Raw genomic sequence first — 19,909 nt, 5'->3', positions numbered from 1 at the left:
GAGGCGGAGCGTGGAGGGCTCGGGGGCGGGGCGGGGAGGGTCGGGGCGGGACGCGGGAGCTGGGCTCTGGGGCTTGGGGTGGGAGAAGGGGAGAATTTAGGAGCTAGGTGTAGGGGCTGATTCTGAGCAAGGAGATCGCAGGGGCGGGCGTCAGGGCTGGGTGCTGAGGCTACTCGGGCGGAGTGTGGACTGCGCTGAGACAGGAGCATAGCGCGGGAGGCAGACACAAGGCGTGAAGAGCTCAGGGGCGGGGATTAGGGAAATCAGGGAGGGGTGTGGGGGGCGCAGAGTAGGAACGGGGAGAGCTCAGGGGCGGGATTAGAGAGCGCAGGGGTGGACCCGGGAGAGCTCAGCGGCCCGAAGCAGAGAGCACAGGGGTGGGGTGGACGTCGAGAGCCTTGGGATGAGACGGCGGCGGCTTGGTCTGTAGCCTGGGCGGGGCAGGGACGCAGGCCGGACCCGTTGGCACTCGAGCCCCGGGCGTCTAGATGCCCAAACAGAGGCGACCGCGGGCTCGACCTCTCTGCATCTTTGTCCCTGGGCACCCTGGCCGTCTGCCCTTGGTCCTTAGCCGGCCATGCCATCCCCCGCACCTCCCACTGTGCTGCTGCCGTGGGAGCGCGCCGTGGTACTGCTGTCGTGCGTGCTGTCAGCGCTGGGCTCGGGCCTCTTGGTGGTCACGCACGCCCTGTGGCCTGACCTGCGTAGCCGGGCACGGCGCCTGCTACTCTTCCTGTCGCTAGCGGACCTGCTCTCGGCTGCCTCGTACTTCTACGGGGTGCTGCAGGACTTTGCGGGGCCTTCGTGGGACTGCGTGCTGCAGGGCGCGCTCTCTACTTTCGCCAACACCAGCTCCTTCTTCTGGACGGTGGCCATCGCTCTCTACCTGTACCTCAGCATCGTCCGAGATGCGCGCGGGCCCAGCACGGACCATCTGCTCTGGGCTTTTCATCTCATCAGGTGAGTGGGAGACGCTGCTTTGCCTTCAGGCCCCGGACCCAGGCTTACTGGTCCCTGGCCTTGCTTACTGCACTGTGGCCCTCGTGCATCCTCTATCTAGGTGGCAAGGTGGCTTGTTCTACTGGCGGTCATGCCTCCCGGGCATCCCGGAAGCATGGAAGGATGCCTTGCTTGCCCAAGAGATTGGAGTCAACGTGTTAGAGCATCTCTGAAGCGGGTGGTCGGTGGTGTCTGCCCCAGTTGGAACCTTCAGGCGAGGTGGGGGTGGGTGCAGAGCTTGCCCACAGGGGTGAGCCCTGCCATTTAGAAAGGAACTGGGGACAACGACACTGTGCTTTTGCCTCCTTCTTCACCGTGACTTGGCAGTCTCTGCTGCCTATGGAGAGAAACCCCGATACGTAGGCTGGGAGATGATTAGGTGTCTGTCCTGGCGGAAGAGCCCACAACTTCCAATTCTCTACCACAGTGGGTGTGGTACATCCAGCCACTCCCAGACCACAGTGTCTCAACCATAAAACACACAAATGTATGCTTTTTAAGTTTTTCATGCCGTTTATAGACTTCGGGCCCCAGTCACTAGAATTTTTATTCTAAGGTTTTTTTTAAAGATTTATTAATTTTATTTTATGTGTGAGTATTGACTGCATGTATGTATGTGCATAACATGTATGTATGTGTACTTGGTGCCCTTGAAGGTCAGAAGAGGGCATCAGCCCCTCCCCCAACTAGAGTTACAGGTGGTTGTGAACCATCATGTGGGGGCTAGGAATTGAACCCAGGTCCTCTATAAGAGCAGCAAGTGCTTTTAACCACCAAACTTCCTGTCTAGTCCCTCCTAGGAGGACTTGACGGCCTAGAATTATTCAGGATCTTCAAAACTGAGGCAAAGGGCTGGTCAGGATCAGGGCTGTCAGCCTCCTGGAGTCTCTGAGTGAGGATACGAAGGCCTTTGCCGGCCTGTCCTGCCCTGTCCTGCCCTGCTTTCAAGCATGTCAGCAAAAAAAGCTGTACCCAGAGGCCAGCTTCACCTGTGTCTTTTCAGAGTTCCAAAATCCTGGTGTCCTGTGCTGAACCCAAGGCAGGAATCCTAAGGCCGTTTCCTTGTCTCTTTGCCTGAGCGCAAGGCCCCGGAGTCTGCCCTAATTATAGGTCCTTTCTAAAACCTTGAGTGCTTTCCAAGGGCTAAGAGGGTAGTCAGCGCTTCAGTAGAGACAGGTCACCTGGTTGTCACACGCTGAGACAAGCTGGGAAGAGTCACTTGACCTGCTGCTCTTGCAACTGTTGGAAGGAGACCAGCTGGTCCCAAAGAAATGAAAGAGCCCACTTCTCAGCTGCTCAGGCAAAATCTTTGTACCATGTCATTCCCAGTGTGTGTGGGGGGACCTACTGCAAAGGGGACTTGGTTTCTCTCCCCTCCAACACACATCAAATACCAACTATGTCAGAGACCAGAAGTCTTCCATGGTAGGGTTGGAATCTGAACACAGTTGGTCATTGGCACCTGATAAGGGGCCCAAGCTGGACCTCTCTTTGCAAGAACTTCTCCTGACTGAACTCTTTCCAAACTGATGAATACGATCTATTTTTTAAGCAAAGGAACAGGGCCTTCTCTGTAGCCCCTACAGCCTGATTTTCCTAGCCAGCCTGAGCTGGGAGTGCCCTGCTCAGTTCTCATCAGCGACCCTCTAGGAAGGTTCTGAGATGCTTGGGGAAGTCTTTCTAGGGAAGGCCTGTGTTCCAGAGACTCGCTGGAACCTGCTCAACAGGTTCAGTTATGACCCAGATCCTCCCACACTGGCTGCTAAGGCCTCTCTGCTCTATAGCCTTGGAGTATTCGGTCATTGCTGCAGAAGGATCTGTGATATGAAGAATCCTCCTCCCTGGACACAGACTACCTGACTACCGACTATGTGTTTGTTGAGTTATTAGGCAAGGCCTCCCTGTAACCCTGGCTGGCCTGGAACCTCCTATCTCTGCCTCCTGTAGGTGCTGAGATTAAAGGTGTGCGCTGCCACACCCATCAATGATCCACTCCCCCTCATCCCCCGGCTCACTACTAAAACTCAAGCCTCTTCTTCAGGTCTTCCAGCCTTGGAAAGGATTTTAATTTTTTTTTTTTCGAGACAGGGTTTCTCTGTAGGTTTTGGTGCCTGTCCTGAACTAGCTCTTGTAGACCAGGCTGACCTTGAACTCACAGAGATCTGCCTGCCTCTGCAGCCCGAGTGCTGGGATTAACCTCCCGGCAGAATTTTAAAATGATAACAGCACACATGATGGCTATCTATCCCTGAAGGGTTCTGAAGAACAGTCGGGGTTGATGGCACATTCCTGGAACCCAGGGGAGGTAGAGGCGGGAGAATCAGGAGCTCAAAATCTGCTTCAGTGCTATTTAAACGTCAGGTCAGTCCGCCATCCTGGGCTGCACAGGATCCTGTCCCCACCCACCCACCCACCCCAAACAGTAGTTACTGGGAATTGGTCATATAACAGGGTGGCATTTTCTCATTGAATTAGGAGAAGAAATAGTAAGAATCAGAAGTAATTTCAGTGTTCAGCAGTAAGGGAAACAGTAAGTTAAGGGACTTCCTCTCCTTTCTACCCAGAATGCCACCCAGCTGTTAATGTTGGTGGCCTGTGCTCTAACTCATGTGTTTAATGGCATGATAGCATGTGGCCCGGAAAAGGAATCTTTATGGCTCGTTTTCTGGAAATGCCGGGGACTGAAGCCGGTGCTACCTCCCCAGACCTGAGAAATCCCATCTCTAAAAACAGCTACAGGCATGAAACACAGAATCCCAGAGAGGCCGTGCACACACAAGTTCCCAGGAAAGCAACCATGAGGCCCCAGTGCCTTCCTCTTAGTACTCAACAGAGTCCCATCCCCAGGGACCTTTCTCCGTGACTGGAGGAGGACAGCTGAGACCCCATCATCTGGCTCCCGAAGCCTTCACAAAGAGCTGCCCCATTATTAGATCACCGAATGCTCCAGCCAGATGGGCAGGGCCATCACCCACCACTCACAGAAGGACAGATGGCCCAAGCCACAGAGCTAGGAAGTCAGGGGCGCAGGGATAGATGCTAATTCTGACCCTGAGTCTGTGCGTTTCATGATTCTACCTGGCTAGGATAACAATGACTTTAAGAAAACTTATTTACGCTGTGCAGGTTTCCCAGTTGTTAGCATTTTGTGTTCTCTCCCATTATTTTTCTTGAGTAGACACGATGCCACCTCGTGTGTGTATGCTTATGTATGTGGCTTTCCCGCAGACGTACACATACCAACACATAACCGGCAGGGTGGCACTGCCACCCGATTGGTGGACTTCGTTGCTGAGGAAAATTCTGAATTACACGTTAACCTATTTTCCATGTCTTCTCCCCTTGCAAATCTTCCACTTCCCCTTCAGTCTTCTTTATAACTCTGACTTTAAATTTTATTATTACTTATTGCTTAGGGGGGCTATGTGTGTCATGGCACCTGTGTGTAGAGGTCAGAAGGCAAACAACTTTGTGGACTTCGCTCTCGCCTCCCACCTTTATGTGGATTCAAGGGATTGAGTCACCAGGCTTTACGCCTGAGTCATCTTGCTAGCCCAACCTTGGCTATTTTGCTCACTTACTTTTGTTTCTGTTTCTGAGTCCGGTCCTCCTGCCCCCACCTCCCTAGTGCTGTGATTATAGGGATGAGTGCCTCTCTACCCGTTCTCTGCAGTGCCGAGGGTCGGGATGAGACCCAGGCAAGTGCTCTACCAACAGAGCTAAACCCCAGCTCCTAGTTATGTTTTGTTTAGGCGGGGCCTTCGTGTCTAGGCTGGCCTGAAATTCACCATGTAGCCCAGGTAGCTTCAGACTCAGCCTCCTGAGTGCTGAGGTTACAGACACGTGTCACTGTCCTGGCTCATGACGTTGGCATTGGGAGAGTACAGCATGGTAGCTTATAGGATGCCCCTCAGTTTTTGTATGCCCGATGCTTCTTCACAGGGCTTCAAGTCTGCACTCTGGCAGGTTTCAGAAGCGCTGTGGTGTTGACTTGGCTAAGGTCACATCTGTCAGGCATGGTGCAGTTATTTCTCTCTCTCACTCTCTGTTCGGATGTTTTGCCTGCATGTATGTCTGTACCACATGTGTACGGTGCCCAAGGAGGCCAGAAGAGGGAATTGGAACTCCTGGGCCTGGAGTTACAGACAGCTGGGAGCCACATGTGGGAGCTGGGAATTGAACCCTGGTCGTCCGGAAGAGCAGCCAGTGCTCTTAACCATCTCTCCAGCTCTGCTTTTGCTTTGTCATTCCTTTAGTGCATCCGTGTGGATGTGTGTCTGTGGTCATTTGTTTAGGGTGCCCACCCGAGGCCAGGGCTGGAGTTGCCTCAGTGGGTCATTTCCTATTCTTCCTCTATGGCAACTGTCTCCACCCTCAGCAGGGGCCAGCTAGCCACCCTCACCCCTGCCCCTGTTCCACCAGATCAGTTCTAGAGTCCTTGAATAGGGCTGGGAGGTAGGGTGTTGTCTCTTGGGGTCAGAGGTAAGGGTCCTGACTGAGCTGGCCACCAGCAGTCTGGACTTCTGGCTCCACTTCTGGGTGTGACTGAATGCGGAACAGCTGTATTGCGCTCTCTCTCTCTCTCTCTCTCTCTCTCTCTCTCTCTCTCTCTCCTCTCCACACACACCCCTCTGGAGCTCCCTTGCATTTATGGAGCAATAAAGAGTCTTATGTCCCAAGCTGACCCCAAGACTCTGCTGTGTGGGGAGTGGGAAGTTACACCATAGTGAAAAAGAAGCAAAGATAGGGTCTAGCCAAGCCTAGTGGTATCCGACTGAAATCCCAGGCTGAGGCAGAGAGATTGCCATGGGTTCAAGGGCAGAGCTGGATTTCGGGGTTCTTCCTGCCGTGTCTCAGTGTTCTTTCCAAGACCCATGCTGGAGAGGAGGACCAGGGGAGAGAATGAATGAATTCATTTGTGTTTTTAGAGGCAGAGTCTCAGCTTAGCCTGGCCTCAACCTTGTTCTGTAGCCCAGTATTCTCTCAGACTCTTGACCTTCCTGTCACACTTCCCCAAAGCAAGGCTTACAGGCGCCATACCCCATGCCTAACTTGGCATTTGTTTTAGACAAGGTCTCCTACGGTAGCCCAGACTAGCCTAGAAACTCACTGTGTAGCCCAGGAGACTGGCTTTGCGTTAAGGTCAGCCGCCCTTGCCTCCCGGGCACCATGCGCACCTCTTGCTCAGTTACTGTTGTAGGGGTCTGAGACTGGGGGCTTTTAGAGCCGGTAAATGCTGATAAAGGAGGGGGAGCCTCCACGAAAGGATGCATGACCTCCACATTTTCTTTCCTGTGGCTTATTTTTTTGTTTGGTTGGGTCTTTTTTGTTGTTGTTTTTTTTTTTTAGAGATAGTTCTCTATGTAGTCTTGGCTGGCCTGGAACTCACTACATAGATCAAGCTAGGCTTGAACTCGTAGAGAAACCTGCATGTCTCTTGCCTTTCTTGGCCTCCGAAGTGCTGGGATTTAAGCCATGTGTCACCATGCCCTGCTCATTCTTAAGTATTTTAAACAACAAAGATTCTTTCCAGGTTTGGTAGAGAGATGCTGAGGGAGAGGATTGCTGGTGAAACATCCTTTGGTTCCCCCAGCCACTCATGGTGGGGTTGGGGGGATTGGGGGCAGGCGGGGAGATGGAGGGGCTGGTATAGGCCATTCAACAGCAATCCACAGGACAAAGGGAATTCCTTTATAGACTTTAGAGTGGGGGTCTCTGTGCTTAGAGGGGAGCAGTCTCTGAGTTTAGCCATTCTGTGCACCTGCTCAGAAAGTGAGTCCTATTGCCCCACCCTGTCTTGGGGCTGCTGCTGCTGAATGCTAGGAATTTAGCTGCTTAGGGAAGGGCCTGGGTGGCAGGTGAGGCTGCTACGGTTTCCTCCACAGTCCACAGGGTGGCCTCTGATCTAACACTGGGCAGGCAGTCTCTTGAGCAGCACTCCAGGGCACCAGTGCCCCCCACATTGGAGCTGGTTTCCATCTATTCTACTCAGTGTCTTTCCCCAAGATTATATGGTAAGATCTTACAGTGGGAAACCCAGGGCAAGAGCCTCAGGGACAGCGGAGGTTACTCTTGATTCTTCTGAGAGTATCAAACTGCTTCTCTTCCCCCAGGACCTAGGTGGGCAGGGGCATCTGCCGACGGCTACAGTGTCATCAGGTGGGTCCTGCATTGCACAGGATACCCCTCCCCCTCCCACAGCTGAATTCACAGAATGACCTCATGGTGACCTCCTAGAGACTGACCCCCTGAACCTCTCCCACGTCCTAGCTCTGCCCCACGAGAGGGACAGTGAGTAACCATTGTCCTGGGGAAGCTGCCTCTGCACCCTGGCTCTGTTCCGCTGGGCTTCCCTCTGGCTCCTCTGGCTCCTCCTCCCCAGAGCTGTTCTAAACGGGAGCGTTGTTGCCCGACAGTCTCCTCTACTCCCTCCCCCGTTCTGCTAACACTTTAAGGCTGTCTATAACCACTGGTCTTAAACCAGGAATTGCCATTTGGCGCACAGAGAGGGTGAAGGAAGACCCCACCCACACTTTGTTTCCTACCCAGAAGTTGCCAGCCTCCAAGGACCAGGAGGAACCGAGAAACACAGGATGCCTGGAACCCACTTCCAACCGGGGCCCTTCGTGGGACGGACTGGGGCCCGGGCTAATGGTTCAAATGCTCTTTGGAAAGCAGTGGGCAGCTTTTCCACTGGACTCTGTGAAGGGGGAGGAGTGCCCCCACTCTATAACAGAACGTCCCCAGATGGGCAGAGCTGGGATCCCCAAGGGGCCTGCTTCCAGCGGTCATCCAACACATTGCTATTCTGGGGACAGCCACCTGCCTGGGGCCATCACAGGAACGCCAGGGGATTCCTAGTATGAGGGTGGCTTGCCTCTTTCCTGTGTGACTGCTTCCAGTTTCGCTTCCCTGGGGATTTAAAGCTAGAATGGTAAAGAGTCCCCAGAGGGGCCTGACTGGAGAAAGCCAAGTGGCTTTGCTTTAGTTTTCTCTTCCCTAAGTTCTTCTAGTTCATTGCTTTGACTCTGGAGCCCAGCTCCCCGGGGGCTGGGGTAGTGACCCCTCTGTCCTGCATGGGGTATCAACAACAACCCGCTAGAAGCTCAAGGTGTGGGCCGGGAGATGGTTGGCTCATAGATGGTGCTGACTTCCTGGACCCGCACAAGTTGTCGCTCTGTGCTTGTCGGAGTCAAAATCTGCTCCTATCAGATACCTGCTCTTGGGGGGTAGACCCACTGGCAGCCACCTCATTTGAATTTAGTTAACTCTTGAAGGACCTTGTCTCCAAACAGTCATTTTCTCAGGTTCTGAGGGTCAGGGCTTCAAGAGACAGACCTGGAATGGGGCACAGTTTGGTCTGTAACTGCCTGAGAAGGGAGGAAGCCTATGCAGAGCCCGACCTTGGGTTCCAGGTGAACACAAACTAGGAGCCCAGGCTCTGCCAGGAGGTGTTGCTGGTGCCACTCCAAGTGAGAGATCGGCTCGGGGTGTGGTGTGCTAACTTTCTTCCCCCTGGACAGACCCTAATCCGTGAGGCCCCCTGCTTCAGAATCAGAGGTTTGGAGAGCCGAGGCGGCACCCAGTCTTGTCAGCCCGGCCCACATGAGACTCTGTCTCAAAAAAACTTAAGCCATGGAGGTAACTTTAATAATACCATGAACTGTGGGGCAGAGGCAGCTGAAGAGATGGTTCCGCAGTAAAGAGCACTTGCTGCTCTTGCAGAGGACCTGGGTTTGGTTCCCAGCACCCACACAGCTGCTCACAACCGCCTGAAACTCCCATTGTGGGGGTTATGACGCTCTCTTCTGGCCTCCGTGTGATATGCATACATACATGCAGGCAAAACACGCTCACATCCATGAGATAAATAGATCTTTAAAACATAAAGAGTAAAAGTGTCACTAGCCCCAAATTGAAGCAGACACAGTGCCCTGTGGGGGCAGACAGGAAGCTGGGTGTCCTGCGGGGAGGCCACGAGAAGAATGGGGGCAGAAGGAACAAGGAAGCATTTGAGCAACCTGGGAGCACCGTGCTTCATCTGGCCAAGAAGTCCTTTAGTCATGGTCTGGTGAACTTACAGTCTGTGTCTGTTTTCTGTTTCTTCAGAGAGAGTCTTACTCTGAAGTCCAAGCTGGCTTCAGACTCCCGGCAATCCCCCTGCTTCAGCTTCCCTAGTGCTGGGGTTACAGGGCCTAGCTTTCACTTTCGTCTTAGATGCTACAGAAAATGAAAGTTATGAGCTCGATTTTTGTGACGGGATCACTCTTAATTCCTGAGCATGACTGGTCGGGCAGAGTGGGGCTCCCCAGAAGCATCCCTGGAGATTCCATCAGCTGTATGGGCTTGACGCATACTTGGTATAAAAACATGAATATGTGTTTTTGCTTGTAGATCTTTTAAAATTACATTTATTTATTTTTGAGGGGCGGGCATGAATGTGCCATGGCACACATGTGGAGGTCAGAAGGCAACTTATGGAAGTTGGTCTGTCCTTCCGGCACGTGGGTCCCAGGGATGGAACTCAGGTCATCAGGTTTAGTACTTTTACCCACTAAGCTGTCCCAGCAGCCCCAAGAACTGTATATTTTCGTATCGCGTACAGGCTGCTGTCGTGATTATCCTCTGAGCCTACTTCTCCCAGCCGGGCCTGCTGATCATTAAAATTCCCTCATGAGGAGGTTGAGAGGTCACAACCGCTTCCTGCCACCTGTTGTTTGTCCCTCTGCCTTACTTGCGTGTGTCCTTGGGGAAAGGATGGAGCACATAGGAAGACTAAGGGGTGGGGGCCTCCATCTATGTGACCCATGGGGAAGTCCTCATCTCTGCTGGCTAAAGGAACGGTTTTCTGATACGGCCTTTTAGGAAGGAGCTTCCACACCCTTATAAGTCACCCCCCGCCTATGAGCTGTAAGGAACCCCCAATAAATTCATTGGTTCTCCAGAGGGAACTTCGGCAGAAATGTGTCTCAGTTTGGGACCTTAGGGGAAGGAGTAGACATTGCTTATGTACCCTCGTGCCAAGGAATTTTAGCTAGAGCTGTGTGCTTCCCATCCTTCTGTCAGTGACAGGTATGATAAATGTATGTATGTATGTGTGTGTGTATGTTTGTATGTGTGCATGTATATATGCATGTGTATGTATGTACGTATGTGTATGTGTGTGTATGTGTATGTATGTATGTATTGTGTGTATGTATGTATGTGTGTGTATGTACGTATGTGTGTATGTATTATACACACGCCACACATCCACCTGCTTTATTCTGATGAACACTGAAACATTACAGCAGATGAGGTCTCACCTCGGAGCCCAGGCCTCCCGAGCGTCTACCTTCCCTGTGCTGGGATTACAGGCATGTACGGCCAAGCCTGCCTCTAACCACAGTCTTCCCGGCAGCTGGCACGTGTGGCTGCCTGGGCTTGTGGGAGCCGCACGGATGCTCATCTGGCTTTCCTCGGGTGCCATCATCACCCCCACCCTGTGGAGATGCTGGCGTGCCGAAGCTGAGCAGCTTGCCCAAGTGGCCACAGAGTGGTAGTTTGGACCCAGCCCATTGCATCAAAGGCGGAGCACTCAACCCCTGTGTCACCTCCACAAGAGGCGTCCCTTTGATAAGGTGTCTTGGAAGGAGACTGGGCAGGGATTCTTGGAAAGGAGACTTGGGGCTTGGACCTAATTCCAGTTGTGTTGTGGTGGGGGTGTTCTCCAAATGGCGGAGCCTGGTAGGGTCCCCAGCGGTGCACCACCTGACCAGATGTTCTAGACGGTCACTTTGACCCTTGCCAGGCTACACTTGCTCCGCGTGAGAAAGGAGGCCTCAGAGCCAAGGGGATTTGCCTACACATAACCCACGATTCTAGACCCTGGATTCTCCCAATTCCTGAAACCCAAGGCAGGTTGCCAGGGGACTGACGGAGGGTATGAATGTTGAAGCCTAGACTCGCAGGCTGAAGTTGGCGTACTGGACCACACCCCGGTGGGTGCAGGGAGAGGAGCCAGCTGGGGCGTGTAAGAGTTGGATCTGTCTGGCCACACCCCTCTCTGAGGAGCACTGGACCTTTATTTTTTAATTATTTTATTTTTCTATACAAGGATTTGCCTGCATTGGTATCTAGGTCTAAGTACTCACAACCTCAGTCAGTCCCCTGGCAACCTAGGAGAGCTTGGGGTACAGAAGTTGGGAGTGGATTCTCTGGGCCTGGATGGGAGATCATAGGCCATGGGCAGGCAAGTGCCCTTGGCCCCAGATGGTTGTGAGGTACCAAACCCGCGTCTTTTGCAGGTTGTGTCATTTAGGAGATTGTTTTGAGAGTGTCTCAGTCTGTAGCACAGGCTAGCATTTTACTGTGTAGTCCAGGTTAGCCTGAAACTTACTGTGATCTATCTGCTTCCACCTCCCAAGCACTGAGGTTATAGGCATATGCCACTGTGCCCGGTTTCTGCGGCGCGAGAGATTGAACCCAGGGCTTCATCCATACTACACAATCAATCACTCTTCTGACCAAGCCACAGAGTCCTGAAATTCTAAATCAGAACAGGCTCCCCCTTGCCCTTCCTGCCCCCCCCCTTGATTTACAGGAACACTGTAACACTATCTGAGCTGGTTTGGGGAGCACTGTTCTCTGCAGGGATAACACTGCAGGGCTAGGGGCTAACCTTGGCACCCCTCTTTTCGTGTATTCTTCAGCTGGGGTGTCCCGCTGGCCATCACAGTGGCCGCTGTCTCTCTGAAGAAGATAGGCTACGATGCCTCCGACGTGTCCGTGGGCTGGTGCTGGGTGAACCTGGAGGCTGAGGACCGTGTCATGTGGATGCTCCTGACTGGGAAGCTGTGGGAGATGCTGGCTTATGTCTTATTGCCTCTACTGTACCTTCTGGTCAGAAAACACATCAACAGAGCGGTAGGTGTCTGATGTGCTGGCCCTTCGGGGACAGACTAATTCTCTAAGGGACTAAACTAGTGCCAGGCCATAGGAACCCTGTGCTTGGACTGAATCGTGAATAGGCTTGTTGGCTAGTCCTGGTATAGGTAGGTGAGACCGAAGTAGCTGGACCACAGAATTGCGTTGTCAACCGCGGTCCTGCACTGCCACCGTGTGGCCAGCCCAGTATTACACTAAGGAGTTCAAAGTCAAGAATGGTGGCCACAGATAACTTCACCTACCCTTGGTGGTCAAAATTGTGTCCCAAGTGTCAGCCTTTTCAGGAGATCATAAGTCAGTAGGGCTGTCCAGAAAGGGAGAGTGGTCCTCAGAGAGGATCTTGAAGCCTAAGCGATCAAGGTCAAAGATAAACTGATGGTGGCAGAAGCAGTCATAGTTTGCCCTGAATTTGGAACTCACTATACTGTCAAGAATGACCTTAAGTTTCTGTTCATCCTCCTGTCTCCACCCCTTGGGTACTAGGATTGCAGGTGTGCACCACCACGCCAGTTTCTGCAGTGCTGGGAATTGAAGCCAGGGCTTCCTACGTGATGTGAACGGTCTATCAAATGTATTGTATCCCTTTGCCCAGACTGGCCTGAGACTTTGTAACTGAGGACAGCTGTTAACTTCTGATCCTCCTGCCTCTGCTTCTCACCGAGTGAAACTATAAGCATGCCTGGCTCATATTTTCCCCCAAGTCTTACTGGGATGTCTTGTTTTGTGTTACTAGAGACTGAACTCAGGACCTCTGCTTGCTTAAATACTCTTATCCCTCAGCCACACCCATAGTCATGGGTTCTTCTGACTTAGCAGTTCGTTTCCTTTGTACTTTCTCTCTCTCTCTTTCCTTTCTTTTCTTTTCTTTCCAAGTGGAAAAAGGCCACAGTGCCCCCTCTCTTGCCTCCCCGGGCTGGTGGGTTGTGTGGACGTGTGGAAGTGTGTGGGTGGTTGCGGGCAGAGGCCCGCCTGGCTCAGGTCTTTGCTCCCTGTCCTTCACACAGCACCAGGCCCTCTCCGAGTACCGGCCCATCTGTGAGGCACGCCAGCTGCAGCGAGGCTCCTCCACCTCCATGGCTGATAAGAAACTGATCCTGATTCCGCTCATATTCATTTGTCTCCGGGTCTGGAGCACCGTGCGTTTCGTCCTGACCCTCTGCGGCTCCCCAGCTGTCAAGTCTCCTGTGCTGGTTGTTTTGCACGTATGTCTGTCCCCGTGGGCCCTGCTACCCCACAGTGGCATGGCCAGATCCCTTCCCTACAGACTGATACATCTAAGGTCCCAGGATGGGCCTATGGGAAGCGGGAAAGCTCAGTGTCCTTTCCCTGTCCCCAAACGAGCGTGGCTTTGCAGTTAGGGGTGGGGAGAAAGCTGTGTGGTTGTTCTGAGCAACCTAGAGAAGCCATTGTAGAGTTAACCGATCCCGGATCCTTCTCACTGCAGAAGGCCTAAATGCATGTCTGGCTAGGTGGCCAGCCACTTCTGGCCTGTCCAGAACTCTGCTTAAGGCCATGTATCTGAGCTCACCCCGGCACAACGTAGAGGCTGGGACTGGAAGGGTCATAGGATTCGTAGCAGCCCACTGAGTCCCGGCGACTGTATTTCTGGGATACTCCCAGCCCTGTGTTTATGCCTCTCCCCTTCCTTCCACCAGGGCATTGGGAACACTTTCCAGGGAGGGGCCAACTGCATCATGTTCGCCCTCTGCACCCGCGCAGTCCGCACAAGGCTCTTGTCTCTCTTCTGTTGCCGCTGCTGTCCTCAGCCCTCGACCCAGAACCCTCTTGGGGCTCCTGCTCCCCCCAAGATGAGAGAATCTCAGGAATCCAGACGGACTCCGGAAGTTCCCAGCACCTGATTGGTGGACTTCTCTCCTTGTTCTCACCGGTGCTGCCTTCCTGGTTCCTGCTGCTGCCCCGCCAGATACAGGGTCGCGCACCGGAAGCCTTGACCAGGGAAGCTCCGCCCCGCGAAAGAATGGCGTCAGGGCAGCCTCTTCTACCTCCTCGCCTCTCAGGGCTGCTGTGCGTTCTCTGCACACCCGTGTCCTGGTTCAGTGGGGTTTGTTTGTATAAGCCCAAAGATGGGGGATGCAGGGAAGCCAGCAATGCAGGATCCCGCCAGGGCACCGGTTCTCAGTGTCCTGAAGCCACCAGCACTGTTTACAGTTTGAGGGACCCATACCTATGGACCCCTTGGAGAGATGCACCCCGACCCAGACATCACAGTATGGGATCCAGGTTTGCCACGGTGTTGAGATTCGCAGAGAACCTGGAGAAGTTAGAGCTCAACAGCAGAGCCATTTCCCTTAAACCAGGTCCCAAGTCCGCTACGTCATTGACCCAAACCACCCAGGCACACAGTCATGGGCATCTCACGGATTCTCTGCTTGGCTCATCAACCCTCAATATTTATTGCATTTGAATTTCAGCACAGGCCAGAGTCCAGAGTCCTGCCCATGAGTCAATCACACAACACTCAGGTCCTTTCTGGGACCAAGACAGAAGGCAGCTCAGCTCCAGTCCCTAAGGACGACATACGGTTTCTACCTGCTGTTTTCATGAAACTTTTGTTCTCAGTGATTATTACAGGGGTGAGTCAGGAGGGTGTCTGGCTTGGCGCCTTGTTTAGTTAGTTTTGGTTTGCTTGTTTGGTTGTTTTGTTCTGTGGTCAGGGGGTTGGTGAATGGTCCAAACACTGACTCCTCCCACTGTGCTTCCATGTTGGTCCCTGTACCAAAAATATTTAAAAAGCTTTTTTTCTTGGTAGTTATTTATGGGATATAGAAAGAGGATTCTGAGGTGATTACATTTTGTTTAATTTATTTGAGATAGGGTCTTATTATATAGCCCTGGCTGGTCTGGAACTTGCTGTCTAGACCAAGCTGGCCTCGAACTCACAGAGGTCCACTTGCCTCTGCCTCCCGATAATTACATTTTTTAAAAAAGGTTTTGTTTGTTTTGTTTTGTGCTTCCTGTACTAGGGTTCTGCCACTGGGTTCTACCCCAAGCCTTCCTTTTGTTCCTTTTGTTTTGAGCAGAGTCTCACTAAGTTGCCTCGACTGGCCTTGAACTCTCTGTCAGCCAGGCTAGACTTGAACTTGCGTGTTTTCCCTACCTCAACCTCCCAGAAAGCTAGTACTAAAGCCTCGGGGCAGCGTGCCCAACCAAAGAAGGGAGTAAGAGAGCTGTGTTTCCGCCTCCACTCAGCGGCTCTTCTAGCAAGCCTTCCCTCATTTCAGAGAGCTAGGTACTCCGCGTCTCAGGCCCGCCACCTTGCAGGCAAGTCGAGGAAATGTTCTACTATGCCTGTAGACAGTGCCCTTGGATTCTGTCCGTACCCCACAAAGCAGAGCGGATTCACAGAGCCTGGTAAAGGGGCTGAGGCTGAGGAGGACAGAGCCACACTGGGCCGTTGATTCCCATTTTGTTCTCAAACAACATCTCTCTCAGAAAAGGACTCGTCAGAGGACAGTGTCCACATGCTCCTTTTCTGGTTTCCTTGGGAAGTGTTTCTTTAGGAAAATCTACACGAGGTGGGTTCCCTCATGGGCATCAAAGAAAGCTCCTCAGCGGGGGGCTGTCTGTTTACAGACACAGCCTATGTCAGGCACAGGGCCTGCTGAGGTCCTGGGAAGACATTACAGCCGATTGTGCGCTGTCAGCATGCTGCCAGTCATGGTCTCCTGGCTTCTAAAATGGAGCGGAAATTCTAGAAACTGTTTCCTGCAGAGGAGAAAATGATCTACAGAATACCAGAGAGGAAATGATGTGGGAACAAACCCAGCTGGGCAGGGCTTTGGGGAGCCCTGGCTGTTGGAGATCCAGGAGCCGGGGGCTCACTCGAGCTCTCTCTGATGACTGATGCCATCGGCCAGGATTGCTGTCTGTAAGTCCCTCCGCAAAATAAACACTTTGGCTCTTTCCACCTGTTTCCCACGCTGCCCTGCTGCTGCAGGGGAATGGCGGCGACCCCAGGCTGGGTGCCTTGCCTCTAGCCCTGTGAGCGCACAGGCTGATCTCAACCTTAGCTCTTCTCAGAGCTGGTGACCAAGTGGTTTCAGAACTGAAGACAAAAGGAAGGTGAGCCTTCAGTGAGCCCCAGGAGGAGGCCCTAGAGGCTGCCAGCTCCCATTACGCCTTGTTCAGCCTGGTGGCTTTTTATCCTGGTGGCTTTTTATCTCTTAGTTGGCGATACTCGTATTTATCTCCCCATGCCCCTTGGTCACTGAAATGTGACCTCAGCCTTAATGGGAGCTACAGCCTTTGCTCCCCCATCTTCAGCACTTTGTGGTTCTTGTTCTCCCAATCAGTTGTCAGCTGTTTCCTGCCTCTGTCCGTCTGGACATACACACAGAGACACACAGACACACATTAGTTTTGGAGACACCAGGGGATTAAACCTTAGCCCTTGTGCAAACTAGACAAGTGTTTAGCATTTAGCTATTCCCTCGGTCCTTTTATTTTCTGTATTTTGAAGCAAGGGATTCTCACTAGTTGTCCAGGCAGGCCTTGAACTTGAGAGCCTCCGAGATTCTTCTGTCTCAGTTTCACGGTTTCTGGAATTACAGACCCGTGCCTTGGTTTCCCGGCTGCCCAGACCAGAATAATCACACAGAAAAGCCAGGAAATGAATGAGCAGTCTCTGTTTACACAGGCCTCTGCCACCAAACTCAGCCAACTTTCGGAAGCCTCGGTTCGTTCTTTCTGTCTCTCTCTTAAAAGAATAAAGGAAACCCTTCATTTGTCTTCGCTCTGTTTTTTTATGTGTGTGAATGTTCTTGTGTGTGTAAGCGCACCATAGGTGTGCGGCACCCTTGGAGGCCAGAAGGGAGTCTGAGCCCCAGAACCTGGGGTTACAGGTGGTTGTGGGCAGCAGATAAAGGGAACTAAACCTGAGTCCTGCACAAGAACAGGAAATGCTCTTAGCTGCTGAGCCACCTCCCCAGCACCCTCTTCTTTTGTTTTTAGAACTCAAAGTTGTGGCATAATGAAGCCTAGCGTGAGATTTTTTTGGAAGTGTGATTTTTTTTTGGCTGGGTGAAAGTCCAAAAACTCTTTGCTGCTTTAAATTAGATGAATCATTTTCTCCTGTGTATTTGCTAAACTAATTAGCACTGAATTGGGGAAGGGTAGATGGCAGCTGAGGCCTGGAGAACCCTTGCTTTTAAGGTCTGTAGCCACGGGTCACATGCCTGGGCTTCGCAGATACACTTGAGAAGGTGTAGGTACCTGTTTTTCTTGGCTGCAGACACCTACCCTCTTGTCTAGCTTCTGTCCTTAAGTCCTGGGCAAGCTGCACTCTGTAATTCTGGATCATACACCCTCCTCTTCCATCCATCAGAACCTTCTACCTTTGGTAGTTAGTTCTCATACACACTGTTTTCTACCTTATCTGACCCTCCACGACCCTCTCTGACCCTCCATGACCCTCCCTGGCTCTCTGTGGCCCTCTATGACCCTCCATGGCCCTCCCTGACCCTCCACGACCCTCTCTGACCCTCCATGACCCTCCACGGCCCTCCCTGGCCCTCCACTCTTCACTGACTGCCGTGCCTCTCTCCCTTTCCGTCCATTCCTCCCACCTGACCTGACTGCCAGCCTCGCTCTGATGCTACCTCTGTCTTCTTTTCCTGCTCAGTCCTCTGAAGCACCCAATTCCATCTAGACCATAAGTCCAAACCTCAGCTTCTCATTGCTGGGATCACAGGCCTTGCACATCAGTGCTGTGATTTACTGGGGTTCGTTTATGTAGGCACAAAGAGGTGGGCTTCAGGGAAACCAGACATATAGGAGCCATGAATCCAGTCCCTGGCTGTGGGAAACCAGTCATGCAGGAGCAATGCATGCATCCAGCCCCTGGTTGAGGGAAGCCAGTCATGCAGGGTCCACGCATCCAGCCCCTGGCTGTGGGAAGTCAGCTGTGCAGGGTCCGTGATTCAGCCCCTGGCTGTGGGAAGACAGCTGTGCAGGATCCATGCATCCAGCCCCTGGCTGTGGCATTCCAGGATTCCTTTACCTGGTACTTTTCCCTGTCTCCCAAGCTCTCTCCAACCTTCTCCCTGCAGGAAATGCAGCTTACTGCTCCTCTGTGCTCCACACCGTCCCTATGCTTGGTGGCCTCTTTCTGCCCTTATCCAATGGACACCTAACAGGGTGACCTCTTGTTCTCAGATTTCCCAGCAGACCTCTAAATACTACCTGCTTAAGCCCAGTGCCTGGGTGGTAGAAGCAAGCAGATCTCTGGGAGTTCAAGACCAGCCTTGTCTACATAGAGAGTTGTAGGCAAGCCATGGCTACATAGTGTCTCCAGAAAACAACAAAAAGCAACATAGGAAAAGGGTTTATTTTAACTGACAATTCAGGTTACAGATAGTCTATCATTTCAGGAGGCTCACAGCTGCAGAAACTCAAAGCAGCTGCTTATAGCACAACCACAGAGTAGCCGAGAGCAATGCTTGCAAGCGTGCTTAATAATCTTAGACAGACTAGGGTGCTGCTCGCTTTCAGGTTAGGGCTCCTATGTCTTTTAAGGCAAGCAAGATAATTCCCCGTAGACATGCTGTCTCAGTGGGCAAATCACTCAGTGCTTGCTGAGTGACTATGAGGACCAGAGTTCAAGTTCCAGCACCCACTGAAAAAGCAAAGCATATTGGTGTGTGTTGATAATCCCAGCACTAGTGAGGCACACACATGCACATGAGCACCCACGTTTACACACACGCTCCTATACACACACACACAAAGAAGCAAGTGAGGGCTGGCAGTGTGGCTTGAGCAGGGTATTTTCCTTGAGTGCATGTTTGCAGGGCCCAGGCCACTGAAAAAGAAAAGAGAAAAGAGGTTTGTGAGCCTCCAGCTCTGGAGAGAGACCACATTCCAATCAGTCTCCCTCCTGCTAATATTAGATCACTGTGTATCAGTGCTGGCCTCCCAAGCTCAGATGTTGTAACTAGGTAACAGTGAGACCAAACTAATCCCAGGACATCACTCAAAGACACCTGGAGAAAGTCTGTGACCCAAGATGTCACCTGGCTGTTACTCAGCCTGTCTTGGGCAATTGAAGTCATCCTGAAGATTCCAGTTCCTGCCACACCCTGCACAGAAGACATCACAGTTGAGAGCCCAGGAACAGCTGCGGGCATCAGTGGTGACCCCAAAGAGACAATTTTTTTCTTCTCCTGGAACAAGGTGTTGTCATTTATAAAGACATGACAGACTGGAGGCCGGTGCCAAGAGGGGAAGCAGTGGGTCACCCGAGGTCTCCCAGGGTCCCCTTGGTGGGTGGGAGACTTCAGCAGGTGAGAGACAGGTGTGCCATGCAGAGAGAGTCTGGGTATAGAGTTTACTTAGTGGGTTATGGAGGGGAAAGGGAAGGGGCGAAGGGAAAGGGGAGAAAAGGAGGGAGAAGGGAGAGAGGCAAAAGCTGCCTCTCCAAAACAAAGAGAGAGAGAGAGAGAGAGAGAGAGAGAGAGAGTCCACTTGCCAGAATGGGGGAGGTTGGGAGTGGGTGGAACTTGTCTCTTAAAGGGTCAGGGTACCCAGGTGACAGACCAGGCCAGCAGATTATAACACAAGGTCTCACTCTGTAGCTTTAACTGTCTTGAAACTCGCTCTGTAGACCAGGCTGACCTCAAACTCGCAGAGATCTGCCTGCCTCCCGAGTGCTGGGTTTAAAGGTTGGTATCACCACACCTGGCTAATTAAAATATTTTATTTACGTATCTGTGTTTTGCCTGCTTGTATGACCATGTGCACACCGGGCACTCTTGGAGGTCAGAAGAGGGGTCAGATTCCTGGAATTGGAGTTACAGGAAGTTGTGAGCCACCGTGTGGGTGCTCAGAACCGAGCCTGGGTCCCCTGGAAGAACAACCAGAGCTCTAACATCTGAGCCATCTTCCCAAGCTCCAACAAAGGCTTCTTTTTACATTTTAATTATTTATTTGTATGTGTATGGTATTTTGCCCACATGTGTGTCTGTCT

General features: G+C 52.3%; 1 protein-coding gene across 1 annotated transcript; it reads left to right on the top strand.

Annotated features, from left to right (window-relative positions):
* Positions 1 to 355: 355 nt before the first annotated feature.
* On the top strand, positions 356 to 16,674 carry Gpr157 (G protein-coupled receptor 157). The gene is made up of 4 exons (XM_050153397.1): positions 356 to 960; positions 11,691 to 11,904; positions 12,930 to 13,127; positions 13,581 to 16,674. The coding sequence occupies exons 1-4, from the start codon at positions 578 to 580 to the stop codon at positions 13,782 to 13,784; spliced, it is 999 nt and encodes a 332-aa protein (XP_050009354.1). The 5' UTR covers positions 356 to 577; the 3' UTR covers positions 13,785 to 16,674.
* The last annotated feature ends 3,235 nt before the right edge of the window (positions 16,675 to 19,909 follow it).

This window comes from Alexandromys fortis, unplaced genomic scaffold (genome assembly GCF_014885135.2).
Source record: "Alexandromys fortis isolate MF-2015 unplaced genomic scaffold, M_Fortis_MF-2015_v1.1 scaffold_88, whole genome shotgun sequence".
Lineage (NCBI taxonomy): Eukaryota > Metazoa > Chordata > Mammalia > Rodentia > Cricetidae > Alexandromys > Alexandromys fortis.
The sequence above is the reverse complement of the archived record's forward strand: the minus strand, read 5'-3'. Positions and strand labels throughout refer to the sequence as shown.